We start from the raw sequence: 24,960 nt of genomic DNA on the forward strand, positions 1-24,960 counted from the left end.
AATGGCAAGTGAAAGAATGTCTTGGGAAACAAAGGAGAAAAGGCACCATGGAGCCAGATCAGAGAGGGGCCTGAATGTCTAGGGGAACTTACAATTTCTCCTGCTAAAAGAAGAAAACCTGTATTACTGAATCAGGCAAAGAAGTGCAAAATGTTGGTTACCAAATCACTCACATGACCTGGGCACACAGGAGATGCTAGAGGTCAACCACAATGAGTCCTAGGCAAAGTCTAGTCATGGTCAATGGCTGCTCTGGTCGAGAGCTCTTCAATCCCTAATTAACGCTGGCTTCAGGGTCTTAGGATCCCAGTGAAATGGAGATCACAGAAAGCAAACCTGGCTTGTTAGCACAACTCCCAGATGAAATTTCTTTCCTACACCTAGAGAAAGACCTTTATGAAAGGCACAAATTAATTAAAATGATTTTCACCTTCGATTAACTCACTTGTTTTTTATGTTTCAAACTTTTATTTGCGGATTTCAGATATTCAGATTTCAAGGGATTTTTCACATATGTTACAAAAACAAAGGCAAAGGATAAAGAAATACATCATTCAAATAATTTTATATTGCCTCTGTCAAAAAAATTGGCTGTCAATTAACTTTATAGCTAACTTTTGCTGTTTGTTTTCATATTATATATTCTACTTCATTTTGTATAACAAAAACAAAATCCCTGTCCAAACAGGTCATATGCATAATGTGATTTTTTTTTTTTTTCTTTTAGGTTTCCTAACTTTTTCAAAACATTACAGTGTACGTGGCTGGAAATATGTGGCTCGTGTTTGAATGATAACTTTTTAAAGACTACAAACTTAAGAATACTTTCATGCATTTGAACAAAGTAGTTGACTTTAGTAAATAAAAAAACAAAAACGGACCAAGAAAAAAAAAAACCTTTCAAAATCAGTACAGGTATTTATATGTATTTAAATGTATACCTGTACTGATTTTGAGTAATAAAAATATACATGATACCAGACTTCGGAAGTTGAACTCCTGAGTGCAGTGTGAGCACAATGCCAGCATCCTAACAGACACTGAACAGACATTAAAACATTTATTATCTTGAGGTGTTTTCACTTGTCCAAAAACCATTCACACCTGACAATTCAGTGCTCCCCATGTCAAAGTGCGCCTACCCTCTAACTGTAACTGCACAATTATTACATGTTGGAACGCAGGCTTGATGGCTTTGGAAGAGAAATTCTCTGAAAGTGGACTGAAGTCGATGAATGACAGGCGGACTATATTCACAGCTAAAAGCCCACATGTAACCCAATTTCCATTCAGCTCAATTTTGCTAACAAGATCTCCTATCTTAGACGGCATTTTACAAAGGTAAAAAGAACAGGAAGTGATAGGTACAATCCATGAAAGCCCCAGGCAACTGAAGGACGTGTAATTACACTGTAGAAATCTAGCTAACATGGGCCAGAATTTTAGACATAACAACCTAAATAAGGTAAATGAAACGTGAAGGCAAAATAAGAATAAGAAACACAAACTCTGCAGACAAAAGAGCTTCTTACCTGCTTCAGAACTTCAACTAAAACTAAACAAAAAATGAAATCTACTGCTAAGTCTCTCCTTTCAAGAAGATAATCTCTTTCACGTTGTTGTTCATCCCTGAAACAAGAACCCCAAATTAGGATTGCACTTAAGACCATAAATCTTAAAATAGCTATTGGTTAACAGTTCGGTTATTTGCTGAGCTCCTCGTATGTATGGTGTCCTACGGCAATGACAGTTCAAGCTGTTTTTAAATTACCCAATGTATGTACACTCTCATTTTCTTTCTCTTGTTGGGTATTTTGTACAGTAGAGATGAACACATCACTATTATATCTGTCAGAAATTAAACCCATTCTAAAGCAATCAGTTAAGAAAAATACTTTAAATTTTATTTAGAAAATCTAACATTACTCCCTATTTGATTAGTATTTTTTTAATTAAGAACTGAAATAAAAGTAATAACTTTACTGATGAAAATAGAGTGCCAGCTAACTTTTTGCATATCTAAGGTGAAAAATCACAAGTGGCATCAAATAAAGTCCAATTCCAAACAATGGATCATCTCCCAAACACAGACAGATGTTTTATGCAAAGCCACCTCCCTGGCAAATTTGAAGAAGGAGAAGAGAAGTTCTGGGATTTGAGTACCAAGGAGAGTCTCATGGTATCATAATATAGGGTTTGGCAGTCCTCCTGTATCACAATTGCTTCCCTTCAGAAACCAGAGGAACAGGACCTTCTTTGAACATTTTCTTAACTTCTTCAACTATTGAAGGTCCTCACTGAACTACTGAAATGACACTCCTGAAATTCATTTTTGCATAACTATCCCAGTGATGAGTACCATGGAGTTCCATCGACCTTAACTGGTACCCTCCCTTGATTTACAGTTAAGTATGGACTATGCTTTCCCTTTACTATCAGTTTCGTAACAAAAGTAATCAATGTTTTTGCTTAGAAACCAAACAATACCAGTCTTTGGCTGAGAACATTATCGCCCCCTTCAACGAAAGGATTTCAATTCTAGGTAGAAGAGTGGAAAATGAGCCACTTACCCCTTAGACTTTGTGCTAGACCGAGGCCTGTACTCATAGGATTCATCTTCAGTTCCATTCTGGCGTCTGTACCAGTCAAACAAGGTGCGAAGTAAGGAAGGGAGACAGTGCTCTGCTACTGAGCTCATAGAGCTTATCAACTGAAAACATAAGATATTACCAGAAGATAAAATACATCATCAAGGTACCACACTCCTAACTCTATTAGCCATCACTGGGAAATGATGAACATTTCTAGAATAAACAGAGTAACTCAAATGCGATAAATGTGTTTTAAAATAAAAATAAGAATTAGGGGTTTATCCAAGTAACAAAGTGGGCTACCCACTATTAAACTTTGCCCACATCCATTCAGTTTAGCTTAGCAGCTTTCCACCTTTTTCCTGCCTCCATATACTACTCATGTGTGTAAAAATTTGACCCTTAGTAATATCCCTGATTATACAGAAGGATACCTATGGGAGAACTGGTGTGCATAACATGAGAAAACCACACCTGCCTCCTTCCCCTGACCAGTTCCTCCTCTATACTCATGTGAACAGAAGGCTGTAAGTATTGCCACTAGAATGAACGAAGAGATGGAGGAACAGGGAAGACTACGTTGTTAGAAACCGGGCGAAAGTAAGCTTTGTATTGCTCTGATGCGGAATAGAGAATTATAATTACATTATTAATTCATGACACCCACACACGAACATATTAGAAATGTGTTGTAACAAGCTTTTAAAGCTCAGAATATAGAAGCAGACAGCGTAAAGATAAATGTAGTGGGATGAACAACTGCTATTCAATTTGAGGCATCCCTGAAACTATCTGAATTCTAGGTGAATATCGGATTAATTCCATGAATGAACTCAGCGATCCTGTAGTGGCAGTAAGAGGCACACCAGTTATCCTTAGCAAGCAGTCCCTAGGGTCACTCTTCATCTGGAGGATCTCGAGCAAAAAAGCGCTCTTCATAGGAATTTCTGTATCTGATGCAACTCATTGCTCATAAAATTAATATTTCAAAGTATACAGTCAAACATGCTTCACTCTGTTTTTCTTAACTAAAAAATGATGGGTTGCAGAAATACTCAAGGTCTTGTTCAGGACCAGGACTGTAGAAAGTGTCAGTTAATGAAGATAAATTGATACCTCTAGGAATTAAACATTTACTTTTGCTAATATTTGATAGCCTTCATATAACTTCAAAATGTACTTCATCCAAGGAAATAGAAAAGAATAAAAGTTTTATTTGATTGTGTAAGCTCTTATTCTCTTTTTCATTATCTCTGCCTTCCTTTAATCATGCTTTTATTTATAATTACCATAATTTGACAGGTAGTTTCTAATATAGGAAATTAAACTAAGATTCTAATTTTATTTAACTAATTTTTCAAGTTTATATTTTATTAACAATGAACAGTATCACTCAAAGGAAATCCTTTTAGTATCTAAAGAAGGAACAATAAAATACCATCTGCTATTGTAAATATATATTAAAGTTTCTGCCACACTTGGCTTTTTACTGTGGAAAAAAAATTGAACTATGGGGCAGAACTATTTAAAGTTTCATTAATCATTTACATAAAAAAAACAACAAATGGATATATTCCTTAAAAACACTGTTTAATTTAATAGGATTTCAAATTCTGATTATACATTTATTCATCATTAGTGGATTTAAGATCTGAATAATCTAAATATCTTTAAAATAATATAGTAATAAAATAAATACAAATTATTAGTAATAATTAATACCTTTTGCAGAAACATTGAGATTTGAAGAGCCTTATATAAAGTGATCTTAATATTACTTTAACAGAGAATTAGCCTTCCTATCTATGGTTTCTTCTTAGGCCAGTGGCTACTCACTAAGTGTATGCATCAGAATCTCCTAGGGAGCTACTGTAAAATACAGGTGCTGGAGCACTGCTCTTGGTAATCCTGATTCAGAATTGGGTTAGAATCCAGAAAATACAATATCTTGTTAAGTCTCCACCAGGTAATTCTAGCCAATCATCCTTATCTAGTCAATTAAACCAATATGAACATTAATCTCTGTTTCCCAGATACATAATTATGAGAACAGTAGTACAGGAATACTAGATACAAACGGAGAGCTAATCTGGGTTATTGGTTTTTGCAAACAATATATAATAAAACAATTCTTGAGTGAACATAATTATGACCGAAGAGGAAAGAATTCGCATTATAAGAACATCACACTCAATTTTAGGTATTAATGTTCTATCTTAAGGTTCTGATAGCCCCAACAAGAAAAAAAAGTTAAAAGCTAAAATACTATGGGGCACCTGGGTGGTTAAGTGTCCAACTCTTGATTTCAGCTCAGATCATGATCTCAGGGTTGTGAGATTGAGCCTCATGTCGGGCTCCATGCTGGGCGTGGGGCCTGCATGGAGCCTGCTTAAGATTCTCCCTCTCCCTCTTCTGTCCACCTCCTTCTGGCCCTTTCTTTAAAAAAAAAAAAAAAAAGGTAAAATATTATTATGTGAAAATAGTGTGAATTGGTACACCAGGGAAGATTGAGGTATGTTAATTGGAAATGTCTTAAGAAAATTTCAAAGGGCACAATAAAGAGATTACCAATGAAAAGTAAAGAGTTTTAAGATGCTATATGACAGAAACCGGGGCCCCTGGGTGGCTCAGTCGGTTAAGCGACTGCCTTCGGCTCAGGTCATGATCCCAGGGTCCTGGGATCGAGTCCCGCATCGGGCTCCCTGCTCAGCGGGAAGCCTGCTTCTACCTCTCTCTCTACCACTCCCCCTGCCTGTACTCTCTCTCTCTCTCTCTCTGTGTCAAATAAATAAATAAAATCTTAAAATAATAAATGACAGAAACCAATCAAGTTCACAGATCATTCCATGAACTATAAAGTTCACAGTTCAGAACTCCTTCTATTTACTTTGTTGAAAAACAAACTACCAATTTCAGACTGAATCTAATGTGTAATGATATAAAGGATCACTAAACAAAATAAAATAATTTCTTAATATTGGATATATTTGGACCAGACTGTTAGGATGAACATTTTCCTTTCAGGAAAATATATCCCCCCGGAAATTGGCATACCTGGTCAAACTGAAGATCTTCACCTCTTTGAAGAGATCTAGACAATGGCTTCTCCTACGGTTAAAAAAAAAAAAAAAAAAGCATATATACAAAATATGAGAAATCTTACCTATGATAAACAGATTCATGAGTTGGTTTTGTTTGTTTTCATTTGTAATTAGATTTTAAACAAAGGTAAGACTCCCTCTTTTTAACACACACCCACATTTGCTACTATATACACAGAATACCTCTTTGAAAAAAAGAAAAATGTGTTTGCAAATGGGGAAAGAAATTGGATAGTTAGGATAAAGGGAGGGTTGGGGACTGGGAGTGGAAAGTTGTTACTACAAAGATTTTTGTACCATTAGAACTTGCATATCACAGAAGCCAAGGGAAAAGAGTACTACATAAAGAAAGTGTATTGACAGTGAAACATGATACTTTGGTATGGTTGCTTCCTATTAAGTTAAGCTTCCAATTTAGTGTTGTGTCTTCCTTTAGCACACAACAGTACTGGAATCTTTTTTTTTTTTTTAACTTTCCATTTGGTATGTTCATTTATTTGCTGAAAAAACACAACTGAGTTCCTACTATGAGCAAGCATCATCCATGAACCAAAGAGGACTCACTGTGGAAAGCTCAGACCCTTTAATCTTCAACCAATGGGTCTGGGGACACAACTGATAGTAAAGTCTCTCCACCCTCTCTCACCTGCATGTGCACTCTTCCTTGCTTGTATGAAGAAATGACTCAAAGGAGGTCAGTCCAGATTACTGTCTAAAGTTAGTATAGAAAGAGTGTCATGGGGGGGCACCTGGGTGGCTCAGTCAGTTAAGTATCCCACTCTTGATTTTGGCTCAGGTCATGATCCCAGGGTCATGAGATCAAGCCTTACGTTGAGACTCTCTCTCTCTCCCCAACTCTCCCTCTCTGGAAGGGAGGAAGGAAGGAAGGAAGGAAGGAGGGAGGGAGGGAGGGAGGGAGGGAGGGAAGGCAGGCAGGCAGGCAGGCAGGCAGGCAGGCAGGCAGAAAGATAGACAGATATTGGGGCAGACAGACAGACAGACAGACATTGGGGCATAAAGGGGCCTCCACCCAGTAGAAAACAAAGGAGTGAAGGAATGGGCTGTGATACTATGTTGCAATGGATTGAGAGGAACGGGGAGCAAAGAAAATCCTAGACAGATAGAAGTTTTGATGGACACTGGACACTCTGATGGTTAATTTTATGTCACAGGGTACCCTGTGATATTTGGTCAAACATTTTCTGGGTGTGCCTGTGAGGATGTTTTGGGATGAGATTAACATTTGAATTAGTGGACTGAGTAAAGCAGGTAGATTAAGACTCCCTTATGTGGCTGGGCTTCATCCAATCAGTTGAAAGCCTGAGCAGAGCCAAAAGGCTGACCCTCCCTGGAGTAAGAAGATACTCCTGCCTGACTACACTGAGCTAGGGCATCAGTCTAGCCCTATCCCTTTTCCCATGTCAAACTGAAACATGGGCTCTTCTTGGACCGGCTTTCAGACTGGAGCTTATACTGCCCGCTCTCCTGGGTCCCCAGCCTGCCCACTGCAGACCTTGGGACTTCTCAGCCTCCAGGATCATGTGAGCCAATTCCTTCCAATAAATCTCTCTTTATACACACATACCCTATTGGTTCTGTTTCTCTGGAGAATCCTAACTAATAAAAACATCATTTCTGATTTAATTTCCTCTTTGATCCAAAGACAGAATATGTCCCGGGGGCGGGGAGAATGTGTTCCACATTTACAAACGGCATAAGAAGGACATTATCTAAGCAGTTAAAAATACGAAGCAACATCAAAGTACAACAATGGGGAATTTGGTCCAAAAAAATCATGGTATAGCTACACATTAGAGTATTGCATAGCCAGTAAAGTGACAGGTAGAACCAAATTTGTAGATTGGGAAAATGTTCTCAGTGTATTAATTAAAGTAGAGAATAACAGATATAATACTCTTACAAAAGGATAAAATGTATATATGGTGGTATATACATATATAAATACATTTAAAGCTCTAGAAACATACCACATACTAGTAATAATAAAAACAGAATAATAGGTTGTTCTGTGGTTGAACAATTAGCTTACTTTTATTTTCTGTATTTTCTACAAAGAATGCAGATTACTTCCTCTCATTCTTAAACTTGAGCACTGTTCTTGAGTTTCCCATGCTCGGTGGTATCCAGCAAATCCATTTAATTTTAGAACAATGTAGGGCACAACCATGAAAGTTATGGTTACAGAACAGACATGTTTTAAAATATGAGAAAAAACAATGTAACTAAACAAAATCATGAATTATGAAGAAGTGATTTTCAAATCTAGTTGTCACCAAACGTCCATGTACACGCCTGTATGTTTCTATACATTTAGCTTTAAAGATCTTTTTTTAATATGTATTTATTTGGGAGAGAGAGAGAGAGAGCGAGCGAGCGAGCATGAGCAGGGAGAATAGCAGAAGGAGAGGGAGAGGCAGGCCTCCCACCGAGCAGGGAGCCCGACACAGGGCTCAATCTCAGGACCCCAAGGATCATGTCCTGAGCCAAAGGCAGATGCTTAACCAACTGAGCCACCCAGGTGCCCCAACTTTAAAGATCCCTTAAGAACTATTCTCTCTATAAAAGAAAATATTACCCAAAATTCAGAAATTAAATCATTTTTGTTCTAATTTAAACAAAATTTATAACATAATTAGTTTAAATTAAAATAGCATAGGGGCACCTGGGTGGCTCAGTCATTAAGCGTCTGCCTTCGGCTCACGTCATGATCCCAGGGTCCTGGGATCGAGCCCCACATCGGGCTCCCTGGTCTGCGGGAAGCCTGCTTCTCCCTCTCCCACTCCCCGTGCTTGTGTTCCCTCTCTCACTGTGTCTCTCTCTGTCAAATAAATAAAATCTTTAAAAAAAATAAATTAATTAAAATAGTATATACAGTGTGATCCCTTTTGTGCATCTTCCTACCTAGTTGCCTTGCTGGCTACCCCAAATATACTTACCTAACTTACTTCCTGAATATAGAAGATGGCTGGGATTATGTTCAAATATACGATGGCTGTTTTGTTGAGATTTTTAGAATGATTTTCTAAACCTCTCTATGTTATGCTTTTTTATTGAATTTTAAATACATATTAAATGTGTATCAAAGAAAAAGGAACATCATCCTTCTATGAAAGAAATGAGAATTTAGAAATATGTATATTTTGAAGTTTCTTTATCTGGTAGAGTCCTATCACCTTCTGTCATTCACGGCTAATCTCGATGAAAACACATCACAAATATATTTGCCACTGAAATGTAAAAATCCCCAATCTAGCTATCAATGAAACATGTTCTAACTAATTTAAATGGGATCTGTGACTAACATAACATAATTAAATTAAATTAAATTAAAAAAATAAATGGGATCTAACTGAATTCTGGGTCACTTTACTTTCTTAATAGGGATAGGTTTTTGGCGTGTCTTGGCACTTGGGCGATTATCTTGCAGAACAAGTTCTGTATTTCGAAAACCAAGCTACACATCATTTATATCCAACATGATGATTCTGCACAACAATACATATGCCCAATTAGCTCTAAAATTTCAGTAAAACAGAAAGTCCTATAGCAGTTCCATAGAACCCTGTTTCTAAAAGTATCTAAAAGTTTGAAAAATAGTGAGATAAACAGCCTTTACTATCCTAATGTGATTTATTTATTTTTAAAGATTTTATTTATTTATTTGAGAGAGAATGAGAGACAGAGAGCACGAGAGGGAAGAGGGTCAGAGGGAGAAGCAGACCCCCCGCCGAGCAGGGAGCCCGATGCGGGACTTGATCCTGGGACTCCAGGATCATGACCCGAGCTGAAAGCAGTCACCCAACCAACTGAGCCACCCAGGCGCCCACTGAATTATTTATTTAAGATAAGTTTGGGGAGACAGTAAGTGGCTTCTTTGCACTCATTTCATCCCCTTTTATCGTTTTTAATTTTTTTTAAAGATTTTATTTATTTGAGACAGAGAGAGAGAGAGAGAGAGAGAGAGAGAGCGAGCATGAGCAGGGGGAGAGGTAGAGGGAGAGGGAGAAGCAGGCTCCCTGCTGAGCCAGGAGCTGGACGTGGGGCTCGAACCCAGGACCCTGGGATCATGACCTGGGCCGAACGCAGTCGTTTAACCATCCGAGCCACCCAGGCGCCCCTCAGTCCATCCCCTTTTATACTATAAGTCTAAAAAGGTCTTCAGTGATATTTTGAGGACTGCTGATCTAAGTGGTTTATTACTCACACAGCATGTTTATACACTAGAGTAATGGCCAAGCAGAATTAGAGAGCTTTTCAGAAACACAATGTTGTTTCATATTAACATATTTTATTTCTCAACAAACTCATGCTTCCTCAAAGATTTCTAAAAATTTGACATCCTCCCTGAGCTTTCCCTAAACCAGGAAATGGAGGTAGACTATTTTTTCCATAATAAGAACTCAGAAATAATTTTTTAATGCAAAAGGATACTCAAGTTGCCGTAAGTACAAAAACATAAAATAAGTGTAATGCACTAAATAGAAATTACTAATCAAGAACTCTGTACTAACCTCTCAATTTAATTATAGGGTGATTGAGGACGCTCTCATCATTGCTCAAGCAGTTGTGGTGTCTTGCAATATGACATTTTGAAAAGATACACCATTTAAAAATGTTTATAGCATATGCAACCCATTACAACAACTAAAAAGAATAGAAATTATTCTCTATATTCATGCATGTATGCAAAGACTTTTGTGCAAGAATGTTTACCGTATTTTTTTTCACAGCAGCCCCAAATTAAGGTAACTCCCAAACCGACTATCAACAGAGACTAGTAAAAAACATTATGTTATATTCCTTTATTAAAATATTGAACTATTAAAAAGAATGAGGCAAATTTATACAGGCTAAAATAATCTCCAATTTACATTGTTAAAAATATCTAGGTACAGAAATAAATACACACAAAACCTCCCATTTGTGCTTAAAAAAAAGGTGGCAAAAAGAAATAAATAAAAATGTTTAAAAAAAGGTGGCAGGTGCTACAGAGTGGATAACAGACATGAAAAATGATGGACTAAAAACTGTGGATAGTGTTTAGCTTGATATAGAATGGAAGTAAGAGTCCTTACTTTTGTTATATAAAATTTAGAACTATTTCCACTTTTTATAATGTCATTATTTCATAATAATATAAAAAAACTAACAATGAGGGGCACCTGGGTGGCTCAGTCAGTTGAGCATCCAACTCTTGATTTCGGCTCAGCTCATGCATGATCCCGGGGTCATGAAATCGAACCCTGCATTGGGCTCCACACTCAGCGGGGAGTCTTCCTGGGATTCTTTCTCTCCCTCTCCCTATGCCACCCCCCCAAATAAATAAATAAATAAATCTTAAAAAAATAAATAAACTAAAAATGATTCTAAGGCTCCCAATCCTTTATGTTCTAATTTGATTCTTTAAGTAGTATATGTATAGAGTACCAAGAACAACATGTAGCCTCCACAGAAAGCAAGGGTGTTTATTGAAAAGATTTTGGTAGCATAACAATGATATGGAAATATTAAAATAATTTGCAATTAAAGGGAGTAGGCTGAACACACACATAGCCTCCATTCTCTCCTAAAACCCGACCAAGACAACAGTAAAAGAATTTTTAGAAGACTTAAAAATTAAAACCAAAAAGGTCAGAGAGAATGGGAGAGACAGTAAAGAGCTGATGGAAAAGCCCAACCAACACATCTCGCCCAACAAGAGTGAGTCCTAAGTAGGTAAGGGGAAAAGTCAGATGTCTGTTCTCCACACAGCCACTCACTCACTCACCCACATTATTTACTGAGTGTACAGTACGCCAGGCACAGTTCTAGGCTCTGGAGACACAACCATGAGCAAAATGGAAAACAATCCCCATCCTCATGAGGCTAAAAAGTCTAATGAGAGAACAACCAAAACATCTATTCTCTTAGACAGACTTCAGGATAGGAGGCTGGGATGGGGGGTGAGATTTTAGACAGAAAGACCACTGAAAAGATGACATTGGGGTCACAACAGGGGGAAAGTGGGTGAGCTTGCCACACAGGGTGAAGGAAAGATAATCCAGTTTGCAATTCTTTGCAATTCCTGAGGATTTGGAGAACTTCAGTACTCTGAAAGTGTAGGTAAAGGTGAAGTTAAAAACAAGAGAGCTGGGTGAAGGACTTAAGAAAAACTGAGACCCCTCCCTTTCCTTCTCTTCACCAGCTCCATCTGCCTAGCAAGTTGACCATCCTCCACCTTGCCCACAGAATGGTTGTCCTTCTCAGGAAAGGGCAAAACAGAAATGCCGACTGGTGGATGCTATAGTCGAAGACGAGGTAACACACTGAAGACAGGGAGCTCAAGTAAACATTTATATACCAAATACCAAAAAACCCAGTTATCTACTGCCTCGAGACCCCCAGAACATCAGCTAAAGCCTGCCATTTGGGGTACTGGAAAGACCTTCTCTAGGGACTCTGATAAACCCCAGAACAGATCGGACATTGATGATTCAGTCAGAGATTACACACTGAAGACCACAAGTCAAAAAGGCCTATCCACCTGGGTTTCCAATCTGTTTATAGTGCCCTGGTTGTAAAATAGAACAAGTTACAATGGACTTATATGTAAGGAGAAGGCAAAACTTTTAGAAGAAACAGATCATATGGGGAGAAAAAATTTTAAAAAAAATTACATATATGTAATTCAATATTCTCAAAAAAAATATAGTGGATATTTCAGAGTTGTAAAAATGCTGGGCCTAAACCAAATAATTTTTCTTACCTTCTTTTCTAGTCACTGGCAATCTAAAAGATTAACAGATAAGCTAGAATGTGCCTGGATCATTACCAAGGATTGATCCACCTCCTTTCAGGAAGAAAGAGACCTAAGGTGTTGGAATGTAGTTTGCAAGCTGCAATTTCAATTAATGCTTGCCCTTCCTTCCCCAATCCTCCCCCTAAAAAGAAAATGACGTTGTGGCTAAAAATCAAGCTCTGCTAATCTTCGAATCTTTTGGTCTCCTTATTTTATTATGGCTTCTAATATGAGAATGAGAAGGCCAGTTCTCTCATTTTCGTGGTAGATTAATTCTTTTAGCAAAATCCATTCACATTTGTGCTTCCACGTTTTTAATGTAACTTACTGAATGACTGATCATGAGACATGCTAGTCTCCTTTTATGTAACAATCCATGGATGCTAGTTTCTTTGAAGTAACCCTGCAAGAGTTTCATTCAAGAACTCAAGAGACTCATCTTGGATGGTTATTACTAAAAAAATAGACTGAATAAATTTCACAGTAAATGAAATCACAATAAACAAATATGAAGCTATCATATAAATACTGCCACAGTATTAGATTAAACGTATCATTGTCTAATCTTTTTTACAATTTAAAAAATGTTTTAAATTCATTCCAGAGGTGGGGGGACCAGGGAGAGGAGCAGAGCAAGAGGGACAAAGCAGACTACACACTGAGCCCAGAGCCCGAGGCGGGGCTCGATCCCAGGACCCTGAGATCGTGACCTGAGCCGAAACCATGCGCCGGACGCTTAACCGACTTTTGTCCTTGGTTGCTACAGTCCATTACACTGGGGGGCTTCCTGGTAGGTCAGAAAGAGTAAGCAGGGAGTGCTTCTTCTAAGTACAATGGTGGGGTAAAAACATCAATTTTCTGGTGGAAACCTCACCACTATTTACATTTTATAATCTCAGATTACACAGCAGATGTCTCTGAAATTAGCTACTAAATTACAGAATAAAATGTAGTCAGCATCAGACTATTATGAAAGAACTACTAAAAGCTCTGGCTGGAACAATGACATTACGTTTTGTTAGAAGAACAAAGGGTACACACCACAGCGATGTTCTTTAAGGCTAAAGTCAACCTAAAATACAAATCTTTACTACGCACCTTCTGCTAGGCATCTACCACCACAGGCAGTGCTATAAAAGGCAAAGGAGACTGGCTCCTGGTATCACGTAGCTCCCATCAGAGGAGATAAACATGTAAGCCATTAACATGACAGTGTCAGAATCTAGGAGTATGAAAAATTATTATGATAAAACAAAGATTCGTGTAGGTTGAAGAGGATCACTATGTGAGAAGGAATATGTGGGAAGTTTGGAAGGATGAGCAGAGGCTTAAAATACAGAAGAGTTAAGAGTATTTTGGATTAAGAGATAAATAAGAACAAACACACCAGGACAAAAGAATATACAGAGGAGACATTAAGTGTCAGAGGAGAATCAGGAGACATTATACAGACTGTAGGAAGACTCTGAAGAGGCTAGAATGACCCACCCAGAACTTGAATTTCTTCCAAAGCAACAAAAAGTCAGCAAGATTTTTAAAGGAAAAAGGTAATAATATTTGTTTTAGATGAAGCAAAGTCTGGTGAGAGCAAGACAAATGGAAAGGTGATAAACCACTTATTTACTGGTTATTGCAATGATCTAGTATGAGTGAAGCTGACCCTGAGCTAGGACAGTGACAATGGCATTGGAAGAAAAAGAAAGGAGGAAGACATAAAATCACCATTTTATAAACTCAGTCAAATAGGTAATTTCACCCATATTTTCTTTTAATGCTTTTACTCTCAAGAACTTTGTATTTCAAAATTAAAATTCCTTTAACATACTATTTGAGAGGTGACAGGACCATACCACATGTTGCTATTTATTAAATATTTTATACAATAAAAAATAAATATTTTATAAAATAGGTGAAGTGTTTTTTTAAAAGTGCTGTGCGAGTTGAAAGTTGCTGAAGCCAGGGGTGTCTGGCTGGCTCAGCCGGTAGAGGGTATAACTCTTGATCTCAAGGTTGTGAGTTTGAGCCCCACGTTGGGAATAAAGATTACTTAAAAAACAGAATCTTTAGGGGCGCCTGGGTGGCTCAGTCATTAAGCATCTGCCTTCGGCTCAGGTCACGATCTCAGGGTCCTGGAACTGAGCCCCTCAAGGTACTCCCTGCTCAGTGGGGAACCTGCTTCTCCCTCTCCTTCTGCCCCTCCCCCCGCTTGTGCCCGCGCTCTCTCTCTCTCTCTCTCTCAAATAAAATCTTTAAAAAAATAAATAAAATCTTAAAAAAAAAGAGAGAGAGAGAGGGAGAGAGAGAAAGTTGTTGAAGCAAGGCAATGGCTCCTGGAGGGTTCATTACACTATAATCTGTACTTTTATATAAACTTGAAATTTTTCATAAACATTTTTCTTTTTTCAGGTTTACTGAGATATAATTGACAAATGCAAGTGTAATATATTTAAAGTGTACAATGTGATGATTTGATATATGTACACATTGAGCTAATTAACATGTCCATATTTACTTTTTTTTTTTTGGTGAGAACATTTAAGTTCTACTCTCAGCAAATTTCAAGTTTATAATACAGTATTATCAACTAGTCACCATGTTCCATAACTTTTTTAATGTGTATTTTTTTAAAGTGGTTCCCTTTCTTATTTTTTTTTAAGATTTTATTTATTTGTCAGAGAGAGAGAGAAAGAACAAGCAGAGGGAGTGGGAGAGGGAGAAGCAGGCTCCCCGCTGAGCAGGGAGCCCAATGCAGGGCTCCACCTCAGGACCCTGGGATCATGGCCCGAGCCGAAGGCAGAGGCTCAACCGATGGGCCACCCAGGCGCCCCTGTTCCCTTTCTTACTGTATGCTGGTTAAGCAGGCTACTGTAGCACACTACCAAGTAATTCACAGACCACTGATGAAGAAAATAACATTTTATAGATTAGCACATTTATAATCCAACCTCATAATCATTAATTCCTATCTATGAGTTCTTGTAATCCTTATTTCTAAGGCGGAACTTTATATACATGCTGTAAATATATACTCACTGATAAAAACAAAATCATTAATTTGTTACACAGAAAGCAACTGTGGAATGATTTAAGTTGAATACAGTGAGCTGCAGTTTTAAAACATACATTCTGGCTAATGATCTCTTACATATTATTATTTATTGGACCTCAAATACATACTTGCAGAGATGCTTTCTTCACAGTAGTTTCTTCTCTACTTAACCACAAGAAACTCACTCACAGGCATGCACAGACCCACTCACATACCTTGGCAATCTTAGCAATGTTAATTTTCTTAGTGAAGTAAGACTTAAGAACACGGAACAATACCTCCTTCAACTTCTCACCTTTCTTAGGTCGTCACCTATTCTCTCTTCTCTTCCTTTCCCCCTTTCCTTCCTCAGCAGGAAGTACCGCAAAGTGAATCAGCATACAGGCTCTGACGCCATTACTGTGCCTAACTCCTCATTCTGCCACTCGGTGGCCTTGAGCTTCGGGCAAGTAGCAAACCCTGGGGGTCTCAAATCACCGGTGAAAACCTATCCCTAACCCAGTTGCATCAGGAATAAGTAAATTTCAGCTGTTAAATCCTCCACCACCATCTTCATTGTGATCATCCTGCTTTTAGCTGACACTGTGCTCTTGGTACATCACATATCCAGCCCCTTCAAACTCCCAAAGTTACTTCCTAAAGTTGTATCACCCTACTAAAACTGTTCTCAGGCTGTGTAATTCCCAAGTCCAGCAACTTCTCCTAGTGTTCCTTGTACTCTTCCCCTCTGTATCATTTGACAATAATAATGCTATTCTACACTCTCTCTTGATCATCTGCTCTTTTGGCTTTATCACCCTCTCATAGACGATGCCAAAATCTCTATTTCTGGTCATCATTTCTGGTCATTGACAAAGAATTCCCAGCTACCAACAAAATAATTCCACATGGTTTACATCACCAGTATCTCAAGCTTATCATTCACACAAGAAAAATTATCTTATTCTCCTTTCCTACGCCAATCATATTCTCATTTTCTTTCATCTAATGTCATCTAACACTTCAAAGAACTTTTAACCTTTACTTTCCCTCAAAACACCTACTCCTATTTGTTAAGTTCTACTAATTCTGTTATCTTACTTCCTTCTCCAACCACTTCCACTGTTAATGCCCTAATTCAAGACTCTCTTCATTCCAGCCTGAATTATATACAACAGCTAAACAGTAGTCTCTGCCTTTAAAGATTTTATTTTTAAGTAATCTCTACAACCAACGTGGGGCTCAAACTCACAACCCAGAGATCAAGAGTCATATGCTGTACCCACTGAGCCAGCCAGGCGCCCCCCTAGTCTCTGCCTTTAATCTCTTCTCTCTGCTAGTGTCCAACCACTGTATTGTCTATCACAGCAACCTTCAACAACCCCTCAGAATCTGACTCAAACATTTTGTTTTCAGTCTTTCTCTTCCTTCCTCTTTACCATAAGCTCTAATCACATGGAGCTTCTCAGACCCTACTTAAGTAGGCCTCATGCACTCTACGTCTCAAAATAAGTTTACTGTTTTATTGTAAGTTTGGTGACTGCCATATCATCAACTTGCAGAATCTTCTAGATTTTCCTTTATTTTCTCTTATGTTTTATCTGTTTCAACAATTCCCATTGGTGAAATCCATTTTTGTTCCTTGGTGACCTGCAGTAACTTACCAAGGTGGATTCTAAAGTCATTACAGCTTTCTAGATCACAACTTTACTAACTTACCTCTTAATTTTTTTTTAAAGATTTTTTATTTATTCATTTGAGAGAGAGAGACAGAGAGAGCACATGCAGGGGGAAAGGCAGAGGGACAAGCAGACTCCCCACTGAGCAAGGAGCCCGACGTGGGACTCGATCCCAGGACCCCGGGATCATGACCTGAGCCGAAGGCAGACGCTTAACCACCTGAGCCACCCAGGCGTCCCTTATCTCTTAATTTTTAAAACTTTTTTTTTTTTTAGATAGTTCTGGTTCACAGCAAAATTGAGTGGAAGGTAGTGATTTCCCATATACCCCGTCGCACACTTGCCTAGCCTGCCCATCAGAGTGGTACATTTGTTACTACTGACACAACGACAATGACACTTCCTAATCATCCAAGTTCTGTAATTTACATTGCAGTCGACTCTTGGTGTTGTACATTCTGTGGGTATGGGCAAACGTACGATGACGTGTCCACCACTGCAGTATCAGAGTATTTTCACTGTCCTAAAAATGCTCTTTCTTCTGCCTATTCGTCCTTCCATTCCCAGCCCCTGACAGTCATTTTACTGTCTCCATAGTTTTGCCTTTTTAATAATGTCCTACAGTTGGGATTATACAGTATGTAGCCTTTTCAGATTGGCTTCCTTTAATTTTTTTTCAAGTATGTTATTTCCTTCAGAAATTTTGTTTATAATGGTTAACAGAAAAGTTAAGAAAATATTTCAGATTTATAGGTCAACTCTACTCACCAAGGGTTCAGCCATTACAACTTCAATTTTCTTTTCAGCCTGAACAGCAAATTCTGCAAAGAGGCTCTTGATGACATATTCACCAGGCTTGACATCTGGGTCAATCGTAATGCTTGACATGATGATATTCTTTTTTCCCAAAGTGGAATGAAAGTTGGAGGAAGCACAGTACTTATTCACTTTGCTGACTGGTGCTGAAGCTAAAAAGAAAAGAAACAAAAGAACTCTAATTATCAACACAATAATGAGACCCACCGTAACAACCCTATTTAATATGCATCCTGCCCCTAAACCCCATCCAGATCTCCCAATCTGTATTATCATACTCTATTTTTTTATTACACTTGCTACATTCTAACACATTGCCCAACTGTAATTTAGTTATGTGTTATTTATTATGTAACTGTTCTTCTCTCAACCCTACTAATGTGAATTTCCTAAAAACAGGGATTCTCTTTTGTCTTTTTTGTTCATCAACGAATCGATGAATCCCAAGTACCTAGAACAATGCCTAGCATATACTGGGTATATAATAAGTACATACTGAATGAATGAATATGAATTCTAAACAAAGTGATGTGCAATGAAGGAAATAAAACAGATGGGAACACAGGAAACAGGCCTGGTTAGGGCACTGAGAGGTACCGTTTTGGAGAGCACGATTAGGAAAAGGCCTCACTAAGAAGCTACATTTGAACTCACCTGGATGATGAAAAAGAGGCAGCAAGGCAAAGCACCAGGAACAGAAAGCACTAAATTGAGTGAGGATGTTTGATAAACAAAAAGAAGACCAGTGTGGCTGGAGCTCAAGGGAGGAAGCAGGGGTGACGGGCAATTTCAGGTGAGATCAAAATCATTAGCCAGGGATTTAGAACTTTGTAGGAAAATCAGATTTTATTCTAAATGAAATTAAAATTCACTGGAAAGTATTAACTTGGAGAGGGAGAAGATCTGGCTTCTCTTAAAAGATCTCTCCAGCTCCTCCGGAGAATGGACTGGAAGGGGGCAAAGGTAGACTCAGGAGAGCCACTACACAGGTCCAGGTGAGATGACCCTAGCTCAGAGTAAGAGGATGGAACGGCACAGGAGAGAAGGAAAGGACTTGACATTTGTCATGTGTTAGGTGAATTTGGCATCAAGGTGAAGGAAAGGAACTAGCAATGACTTGTAGGATTTTTACTGCAATCATTCAAAGGACAGTGGTGCCATTTACTCAGCTAGGGATGTCCCAGGGCCTGGCAAACAATACACTGCACCAGCTGGGGCACAAAAAGAGCACACCCGGACTGCTACATGCTCTTTATCTCCACAGGTTTTGTCCTCTGATTCACAGCCTCTCACCCACTCTGTCAGCCCGCTGCGTCATACAGACCATTCCGTTCCTGAACTTCAGCTTATGCCATCCCCGTGGCCTCGAGTATTCACTGAAAACCTGCAGGTTTGTACTGCTCTACCCCAACCTGATCCCCAGGTCATGCCCTTTCATAAGCTGTCCCCAAAGCAAACGCTTCCATGAAAATGGAAGCAGAACACAATCGAATGCCGAATGTCTGTATGTGTGTACGTAACTACAGAACAAATCTATTCCAAATACCTAGTCTCCAAACTCATAAACTGTTCTGTCAAAAAAAAAAAAAAAAAGAACCTTACTCTACCATAGATAAATAAAAGATAAGTGACCTGTGATAACTCCAAAAGAAAATTCTAGGAAGTAATGCAAAATACAAATATTTTACTTCAGAAAAAATAATTGCAAATTAAGAAAAAAAACATTTCTGAAAGAATTTCCATACTTGGATTCCCTTCATGCCCTAGTCATAATCTTTGTTTTTCCAAAAAACAGTATTTTTCCTCCAAAACTAAGATTAAAAATTAGTCACACATGATGTTTATATATTTAAAAATAACCTAAAGAATATTCCAAATTGTTAATATTGCGCCTAAAACTAAGTATTTTTGTATCACATCAAATTAAAATATATTATGTATTGGATTCTAGAATGAAAATTACATAATAAGACCAATTCAAAACAAAAACTCACAGTCCTTTGAACACAGTACACACTATTTATTTTAAACAATGACCTGTTTGTTTACTCTGTTTCATGATCCAACATTGTGTATTATAAAAGAATCTGTTAACAACTCTTACTGTAAAAAATGGAGATCTTAAAAGAAATCATTTTGGATCATTAGGAGAACTCTGTATTTTATAGCCATATTATGTTGGATAACCTTAGCGAATCATAAAATAGCAAAACAATGACAACAAAAACTACTCAGTTTCCAGAAGATTAATTTATGTTTTAGACATAAAAATGAGGATAAAACATTTTCAAGACTTTGACTTAAGGTCATAGTTACAAAATATATCCTTTCTTTTAATTAAGATTTGTAAGCCTCGGAAGTAAGATTTGTAAGATCGTTAACATTTACAAAGTTTTTTTGGCTTTAACTTTACAATAAATGTAACTAAAGAAGAAGCCCTATAATAGATCTGGTACTTAAATTCTAACCTTTGATGAGGTATAACCTTTTTTAAATGATGTTTTTTTGAACAGTTTCTCTAAAAAAGAAAAAAACTTTAGTTAAAATGACCTCTCAAATAATTTGCCTTTACTGTCTTGTACTTCCTAAAAAGTATAAATTAAGCATAAACAAATATTCCTAGGTATCAAAATAGCATATTTTAAGAAATTTGCCAATAAAGCCAAAAGTTTTAGGACAACCTGCACTTATCTTCCAAATAAAGATTTCTCTTCCAAATATCTGCACTATCTTCCAAAATAAAAATATCTCGTTTGAGAAAATCCAATTTTTATGAAAAATGAATGTTTTTACACCAAACAAATTAATTTATCTCAATTGTATTTCTTAGTAAGTATTTCATGAATGCTTGTTGACTCTATTAATGCCAAAAAGTAACACAGAACATATCTACCGATTGAAATTTCTGGTCGCAAAACAATCTAATGTTGATGTTAAGGACTGGCAAAATTATCTTTATAATCTAATAAACAGAATGCTCTATAGACCGTTGAAATGACAGCATCAAAAAATACTGAATGGCATGGGAAAATGTTCAACATATAGAGTTAAGTGCAAAAAGGTCATAAGACAGTAAGTACATAAAACCAAAATAAAATTAAAAGGCAAGAAGAATATCTGCAGCATAGAACAGAGTTAATCAATTTACCTCCATCCACAAAGCTCTAATGCAGTCAGAAAAAGACCCTCACCCCCAAACTGACAACTAGACAAACGACATGAGCAAGTTACAATATTTAACTTCGCTAATGTTTTATAAACAAGTCAAAATTAGGTAACATTTTTCAAAGTGGTTCCCCCCTCCAATTTTGTATTTCACTATAATGTTCAGCTTGGGTAAAGATGTGTGAATTTTTCTCATATTCTGCTAATAGCTGAGAAACAAGGGTGAGCACTCTAAGCAAGGTGAAAAGACTAGTTTCCACATAACTAGATTAACTTGACATCATCTGACCACTTGAGTTAAATATTTTATAAATGTGAAATAGTAATATTTCCCTACATGTTATTATAAAATTTTGAAAACTTTACGTAAGCTTATGAGAGAACGAACATGTAACTGTTAGAGCATAATTCTTAAGAACACAGTTCAGGCACTGAATTACAAATTTAAAGACCCAATGTCATACCAAACATCCTTGGAATAGAAATCTACTAAGCTCTAACTGCTAATAAGAATAAACTAAGATCTGAGTAATTCAAATATGGGAATATAAGCTAGCATGCCTGTTCTTTCTTTTAGATAAAGTGCAAACAAAAAATAAATATGGCATTTTTGGACAGCTTAATTCTATATCGCACTGTACTTAGCATATTTACTAAAACAATTATCTTTTTCACGCTCTTAAGACACCTATGCCCTTAGAAAATAAATTTAAATTCAGTCAAAGAGAGCAGACAAGTGAGAAGACACAGAACCCCTAAAGTGAGACATGTTTGGTTTTGTTACTTTTTTTTTTTAAGATTTTATTTATTTATTTGTCAGAGAGAGAAAGAGAGCTCAAACAGGGGGAAGGAGAGGCAGTTGGAGAAGCAGGCTCCCCGCTGAGCAGGGAGTCCGATGCGGGACTCGATCCCAGGACCCTGGGACCATGACCTGAGCCGAAGGCAGTCGCTTAACCCACTGAGCCACCCAGGCGCCCATTTTATTACTTTATAGCAACGATTCTCAACCTTTTTTTTTTTTCTGCTTCCACTATGTTCTTATGCACAACACTCTGAACAGTAACATCTCTCAAAATACGTGATTTTGAGTTAAGTGCAAAAAGGTCATAAGACAGTAAGTACATAAAACCAAGTGATTTTGGTGATTCTCAACAACTGGGATATTTCAGACAGGGATGGGTAGGGGCAGGTAGATGTGGTTTAAAAAAGATCCCAGTGGAGGGGCGCCTGGGTGGCTCAGTCGTTGAGCGTCTGCCTTCGGCTCCGGTCATGGTCCCAGGGTCCTGGGATCGAGCCCTGCATCGGGCTCCCTGCTCCACAGGAAGCCTGCTTCTCCCTCTCCCACTCCCCCTGCTAGTGTTCCCTCTCTCGCTGTGTCTCTCTCTGTAAAATAAATAAATGAAATCTTAAAAAAATAAATAAAATAAAAAATCACTATAATTAGTATTAATTACACTAGCTAACAATAAAACTTTTGATGACCACCCAAGAAAAAAAAGTATGAGGTAAATGGCCTTGGAACAAGAACAAATGTAAAAAATATTTCTGAATTAAAAAAGCAAAACCAAAATTCTTAGTTTAAAAAGCAAGCTTATCCCAGCAAGTTCTTCTGCGGATATCAACAAGCTGATTCTAAAGTTTATATGGAGAGGCAAATGACCCAGAATAGCCGGCACAATACTGGAAGAGAAGAACAAAAACTGGAGGACCTACACTACCCGAACTTTAAAGGTTCGCTTTAAAGTTCCAGTAAAGAGACAGCGTGGTATTGGTGAAAAAACAAACAGATCAGTGAAACAGAACAGAGAGCCCAGGAATAGACCCACACAAATAAAGTCAACTGATCTCTGACAAAGAAGCCAAGGCAATCAATGGGAAAAGGAGATTTTTTCACAAATGGTGCTGGAATAACTAACTGGGCATCCACAGGCAGAAGAAAAAGAAGAGGAGGAGGAAGAATCATTATCCAGACACAGAACAGACACCTTTCACAAAAATTAACTCTAAATGGATCATAGATTTATTTTTTTTATGTAAAATACAAAACTATAAAATTCCCAGAAGATAAGATAGGAGAAAAGCTAGGTATTTTTGGGTTTGGCAATGGCTGTTTAGATATAACACCCAATGGGAGCCATGAAAGAAAAATTTATAAATTGAGCTTTAGTAAAATTAATAACTTCAGCTCTACAAATGACACTGTAAAGAGAATGAAAGACAAGGCACAGACTGGGAGAAAAATCTTTGCAGAATACATATCTGATAAACGACTGCTATCCAAAATATACAAAAAATTCTTAAAAGTCAACAAGAAAATAACCCAATTAAAAAAGGGGGGGACCAAAACTGAACAGACCCCTCAACAAAGAAGGCATACAGATGACAAATAAGAATATGAAATGATGCTCCATATCATATGTCTTCAGGGAAATGCAAATTAAAACAGCGCTATACCATTACACACCTACTAGAATGGCCAAAAATCCAGAACACTGAAAACACCAAATGTTGGTGGGGGGTGTGGAGCAACAGGAACTCTCATTCGTCACTGGTGGAAATATAAAATGGTACAGGCACTCTGGAAGACGGTTTAGAGGTGCCTTACAAAACTAGACATACTCTTACATACGACCCAGCAACCATGCTCCTTGGTATTTACCCAAAGGAGTTAAAAACAAGTCCACACAAAAACCTGTATATGGATGTTTATAGTAGCTTTATTCATAACTGCCAAAGCCTGGAAGCACCCAAGATGTCCTTCAGTAGTTGAATGGAAAAATAAACTTTGGTACATCCAGGCAATGGAATATTGCTCAGGGCTAAAACAAAATGAATGATCAAGCCAAGAAAAGACTTGGAGGAAACGTACATGCGTATTACTGAGTGAGAGAAGCCAGTCTGAAAAACTACATGCTATATGATTCCATCTGTATGACATTAAGGGAAAAGCAAAAGTATGGAGGCAATAAAAAGATGCATGATTGCCAGGGGTTAGAGGGAGAAACAGATGAAGAGGGGAGCACAGGTGATTCTGAGGATCCCGAAACTATTCTGTATGATACTGTAATGATGCAAACATGTCACTATATTTGTCAAAACCCGTAGAATATACAACACAAAGAGTGAACCCTAGTGTAAACTATGGACTTTGGGTGATTATGATGTGTCAAGTAGGTTCATCAATTATAACAACTATATCACATTAATATAAAGTGTTAATAATAGGGGAAATGGGGGGAGGGAAAAGGGGTACAAGGGAACTTGTGTGTACTGTCTGCTCAAATTTTCTGTAGATTTCAAACTGCTCTAAAAAATAAAGTCTGGTAATTTTTTTTAAACTCAGAAAGAAGGGGCGCCTGGGTGGCTCAGTCAGTTAAGCGTCTGCCTTCAGCTCAGGTCATGATCCCAGGTCCTGGGAGCGAGTCCTGTGTCGGGCTCCCCACTCAGCAGAAAGTCTGCGTCTCTCTTCCCCACTCATGCTCTCACTCTCTCTCTCTCAAATAAATAAATAAATAAATAAAATCTTTAAAAAACAAAACAAAACAAAAAACCTCAAAAAGAAAAGCCCATTCTATCCCTGTCAGCCAGAACCAAAGATGCCTGTGGAGAGTCCAAATAAACACCAGTTCAGGCTAAAGCTTAAAACAATAACTTACTTGGCTCAAGCTCAGAGAAAGGAAATGGATTATAAGTCAATTAAAAAAAAATGTCAAAAACACAAATCAGGTTACATGGTAGCCTGAAAGTAGAAACAAAGCTAGTAAAATCAGTATCCGGGAAT

General features: G+C 37.7%; 1 protein-coding gene across 12 annotated transcripts in view; it reads right to left on the reverse strand.

The window, feature by feature from the left end:
- Positions 1 to 24,960, reverse strand: part of FRYL (FRY like transcription coactivator) — a 252,038-nt gene that overhangs the window by 123,557 nt on the left and 103,521 nt on the right. For 11 of the 12 annotated variants that reach the window (XM_073891643.1, XM_073891641.1, XM_073891642.1 and 8 more), the window contains 4 exons: positions 17,967 to 18,166; positions 5,646 to 5,699; positions 2,571 to 2,710; positions 1,533 to 1,629 (listed from right to left, as the gene is read on the reverse strand). In XM_073891643.1, the coding sequence (XP_073747744.1) occupies positions 1,533 to 1,629; positions 2,571 to 2,710; positions 5,646 to 5,699; positions 17,967 to 18,086 (411 nt within the window). In that variant the 5' untranslated portion in view covers positions 18,087 to 18,166. Of the gene's footprint in view, positions 1 to 1,532; positions 1,630 to 2,570; positions 2,711 to 5,645; positions 5,700 to 7,742; positions 7,826 to 17,966; positions 18,167 to 24,960 lie in introns of those variants that run through there. The other variant, XM_073891644.1, reaches the window with a different exon arrangement.

This window comes from Callorhinus ursinus, unplaced genomic scaffold (assembly GCF_003265705.2).
Source record: "Callorhinus ursinus isolate GAN/ISIS: 27379988/994484 unplaced genomic scaffold, GSC_fseal_2.0 scaffold4, whole genome shotgun sequence".
NCBI lineage: Eukaryota > Metazoa > Chordata > Mammalia > Carnivora > Otariidae > Callorhinus > Callorhinus ursinus.